Source organism: Cariama cristata, unplaced genomic scaffold (genome assembly GCF_000690535.1).
Source record: "Cariama cristata isolate BGI_N322 unplaced genomic scaffold, ASM69053v1 scaffold22556, whole genome shotgun sequence".
NCBI lineage: Eukaryota > Metazoa > Chordata > Aves > Cariamiformes > Cariamidae > Cariama > Cariama cristata.
In genome coordinates, this window is record NW_009621940.1 from 5,966 (window position 1) to 9,123 (window position 3,158).

Below are 3,158 nucleotides of genomic sequence, written 5' to 3' on the forward strand. Positions count from 1 at the left end.
TAATACGCCCACGTTATCTGGTGGCAATCGCACACTCTGAGGTTTTAGAAGGACACACGCCTGCAATTAACCTCTCCAGCGAGTGGACTCTTGCAGCAGGGACTTTCACGGGACATTTGCTGCTGGAGCACTGCCTCGAGCAGCAGAGCGGGAACCCAGCCAGGCCAGGAGTCCCTGGGATGGCTGATGTCTCACCTCTGTCAGGTGACAGGTTGGCCCGTTTGGCTGGAGGAGAGGTCGGCCTGTCTTTGTCTGCTGGCTCGTATCTCTTCCTGCTTCCTTTGTCAGCTGCCTAAAATGGAATTAAAACAGACAACAGAGCTAAGCAGCCACTTCCCTCTGGGGAGGGAAGCAGGCAGAGATATTTCCTGTGACGGGTGCCCGTGATGTGTTGGCTGGCTCATGCAAATGCGTCTCCTATTAAGCTGCTTGTGCATACCAGTTCCAACCATTACCATCACCATTAGTTCCCCTACCACCGTAAGCAAACGGCAACATCTTCTGGCACTGGGGCTAACGCTGAGCTATTTTCATAATCGCCAGAAATTAGAAAATAGCAGCATTTTGTAGAATTTTTTTCGGCAGCATCAAGGACAGAAAATGTCAAGGAGGCATTCCAGGATCCGACCCTGTCAGTCGGAGTTAGGTATAATTGCATACTCCTCCCCACGGAGCATGCTTCACAGACTCGATAAAGGTGCCTCACGTCATAGCACAGGGAAGTAGAGAAAACTGCGGCCTCAGACAACAACGGGGAATTTGGACTGTCAGAAAAAAACAAACCACATTAACACTTCAAAAACAGGAACCTACCCACATGACTGGGGCCAACACCCTGCTCTGGCACAAAACCCCATGAGGCCAAACTCTCCCGCATGCTCTGGATTGCAAATCTCAGCCAAAGGCAACGAACTGGGGCATCGGGCTCAATCGTAAAGGAGAAAGAGCCAGGCTCCCTGTGGAAAGCATGGCTGGTGGCGGGCACCCGAGAGAGGCGAGGCAATCGCCACTTTTACCTCCTGACTCAGTTAATAACTCGTCAGCAGTTCGCTCGGGAGGAGAGCTCGCTCGGAAGCGTGCAGGGAGCATGCTTGCAGTGGGCAAGGCCCCAGCACCTGTGGGACTGTGCCACACACGCCTTCACCTTGGTGCACCGGCTGCAGCCTTCGAGAAAGCGGTGAAGAGCCCTTGAAGCTGCAGCCGGAAGGTGCCCCAGGGGGAAAAAAAGGGCCCGCCAACACGGTCCCAAACTCAAGCCACCATAGGGTGTGTGTGCTGCCAGACTGGTTCCGTCTGCCGCCCTTCAATCCCAGCTGCAGACCTACCCGGCTGAGCTCATCCCGACAGCACGGAGCCTGGAGCTCCCCTTCCAGCAGACTCAAGCCCCAGTATCCCTCTCATCCGCTCCTCAGACTCCCTGTACGGAGAAAATCGCACCCACCCCACCTCTCACCTTATTCAAGAGCGTCAGTTTGATCTCTTTGTGAGCGCTGAAGCCTCCTTGCTGAGACTGGGGGGCTGAGGGCTGTTGGGTCTGGAGGAGCTGCTGCGATTTGCTCCCCTGGGTGGGCTTGGCTGATTTCAGGAGCTGAGCCGGCACATCCCGTTTCCGTTTCTCCTCTTTAGCGCTATCTTCTTTTTTTGACTTTCCTGTTGAAACCAGAGAGCAGATGGAGTGACTTACGATCGATTCCTTTTGCCTGCCCTCCCTTTGGAGGGCAGGGCAAGAGGATGCTGCTCCAGGGACTGAAAAAGCCCACACCAGTTAGCACAGCATGTGGCCCTAAGGTTAAAAGATTCAGGAAACCAGAATTTCCACAGAGAGGGCGCTTAACATAAAAGACAGAGAACAAAAGGCTCTTGCCACCAACTCTGCTACAGTCTAAAAAGAACAGAGGAAGAGCAACACAATGCTGGAGTCGTCCAGAAGATTTAGCATCATCTCACAAGCGTGAAAGAGAACAAGGTAAGAGAAGGGCACCAGGCAGAACTCCCAGGAAGGAAAAGGCACCTTTACGGCCAGAGACACAGGGATGGAAGGATGCCAATGTGTTTGCTCCACAGCCTGCCTTCCTCCATGGTCTCACCCTTCCTCAGGTGAAGCCTCTGGGCTCCCCTGGTCTGCATCATCCCCAAGTGTCTACCTCTGCTCAACAATTTTCCCGGAGCCTAGAGTACCACCAAGCAAGCTGTATGCAGATCTCTGTTCCCCTCTTTTCCCAGGACCCCTTGGAGAAGAAAATACCAAACCAAGTACCTCTACCTTTCTTCTGCTGTGCTGGAGTTGGGGAACGGGAGCTGGCTGAGGAAACAGGACTGGCCAAGTCCGCGTACATGTCTTCAGAGTCGGCGCTGCGTACAGAGCTGCTGCTGGAGGAGGCACTAGAGACAGAAGAAACGCTGCTCACGCTCAGGGACCTGGAAAGAGCCAACAGCTCGTTACAGTCACAAATGCAACAAGAACCAGGCAGCGATGACACAGACACCTTTGTTTCATTTCCCCTGTATGGTTGGGATGTCAGAAAGCTGCTAAGGCAGGCAATAACCAGGAAGAGACAAAGGCTGTGTCTCCTGGGATGCAGACGATATGAAAAATCCCAAACATGTTAGATGCAAGTCTAGAAAGTACTGTTTATTTAGAAATAGGATTAAGGCAACATGTAAACAGGCCACTGTTTCCCCAGGTAAACAAAAAGTGAAAGCAGGATGTGTGCTATCACATACAGGTCAGTGTTATGGCTCAGGTCAAGGGTTCCCTGGCAATGTTTTTGTTGTTTGGCACACATTTATTCATGAAGGTTTTAAAAGCCCTGGAGTCCTACAGCCCACAGCTCCTGCCCAGCTCCCCAGGGTACAGGAGGGCCCAGCTGCCTGTTTTGAGGATGCACATACTGTCACGACTGATAATGACAGGGAAGATGCCTATAAGATGGCTATCTTCTAATAGCGCCTATAAGATGGCTATCTTCTAATGGATTCACAACATTAAAAATGTCAGACAATCATCATATTAAGGAAGACTTTCTACTTAGAAATGCATCAGACAAAAATACAGGGCTACACATCAGATTTCCCTTCAGGGGCACACCCCCACCGCAGCTTCGCTATACTGAAGCGGTTCCAAAAATCCCAGCTAGCTGGGAACTGGCTGGCATGAC

General features: G+C 51.9%; 1 protein-coding gene across 1 annotated transcript in view; it reads right to left on the minus strand.

The window, feature by feature from the left end:
* Window positions 1-3,158, minus strand: part of ZC3H18 (zinc finger CCCH-type containing 18) — a 39,959-nt gene that overhangs the window by 4,356 nt on the left and 32,445 nt on the right. The window contains exons 13-15 of the mRNA XM_009702170.1: window positions 2,258-2,418; window positions 1,454-1,650; window positions 196-292 (exon numbers count right to left, since the gene is read on the minus strand). Of these exons, the coding sequence (XP_009700472.1) occupies window positions 196-292; window positions 1,454-1,650; window positions 2,258-2,418 (455 nt within the window). The remainder of the gene's footprint in view (window positions 1-195; window positions 293-1,453; window positions 1,651-2,257; window positions 2,419-3,158) is intronic.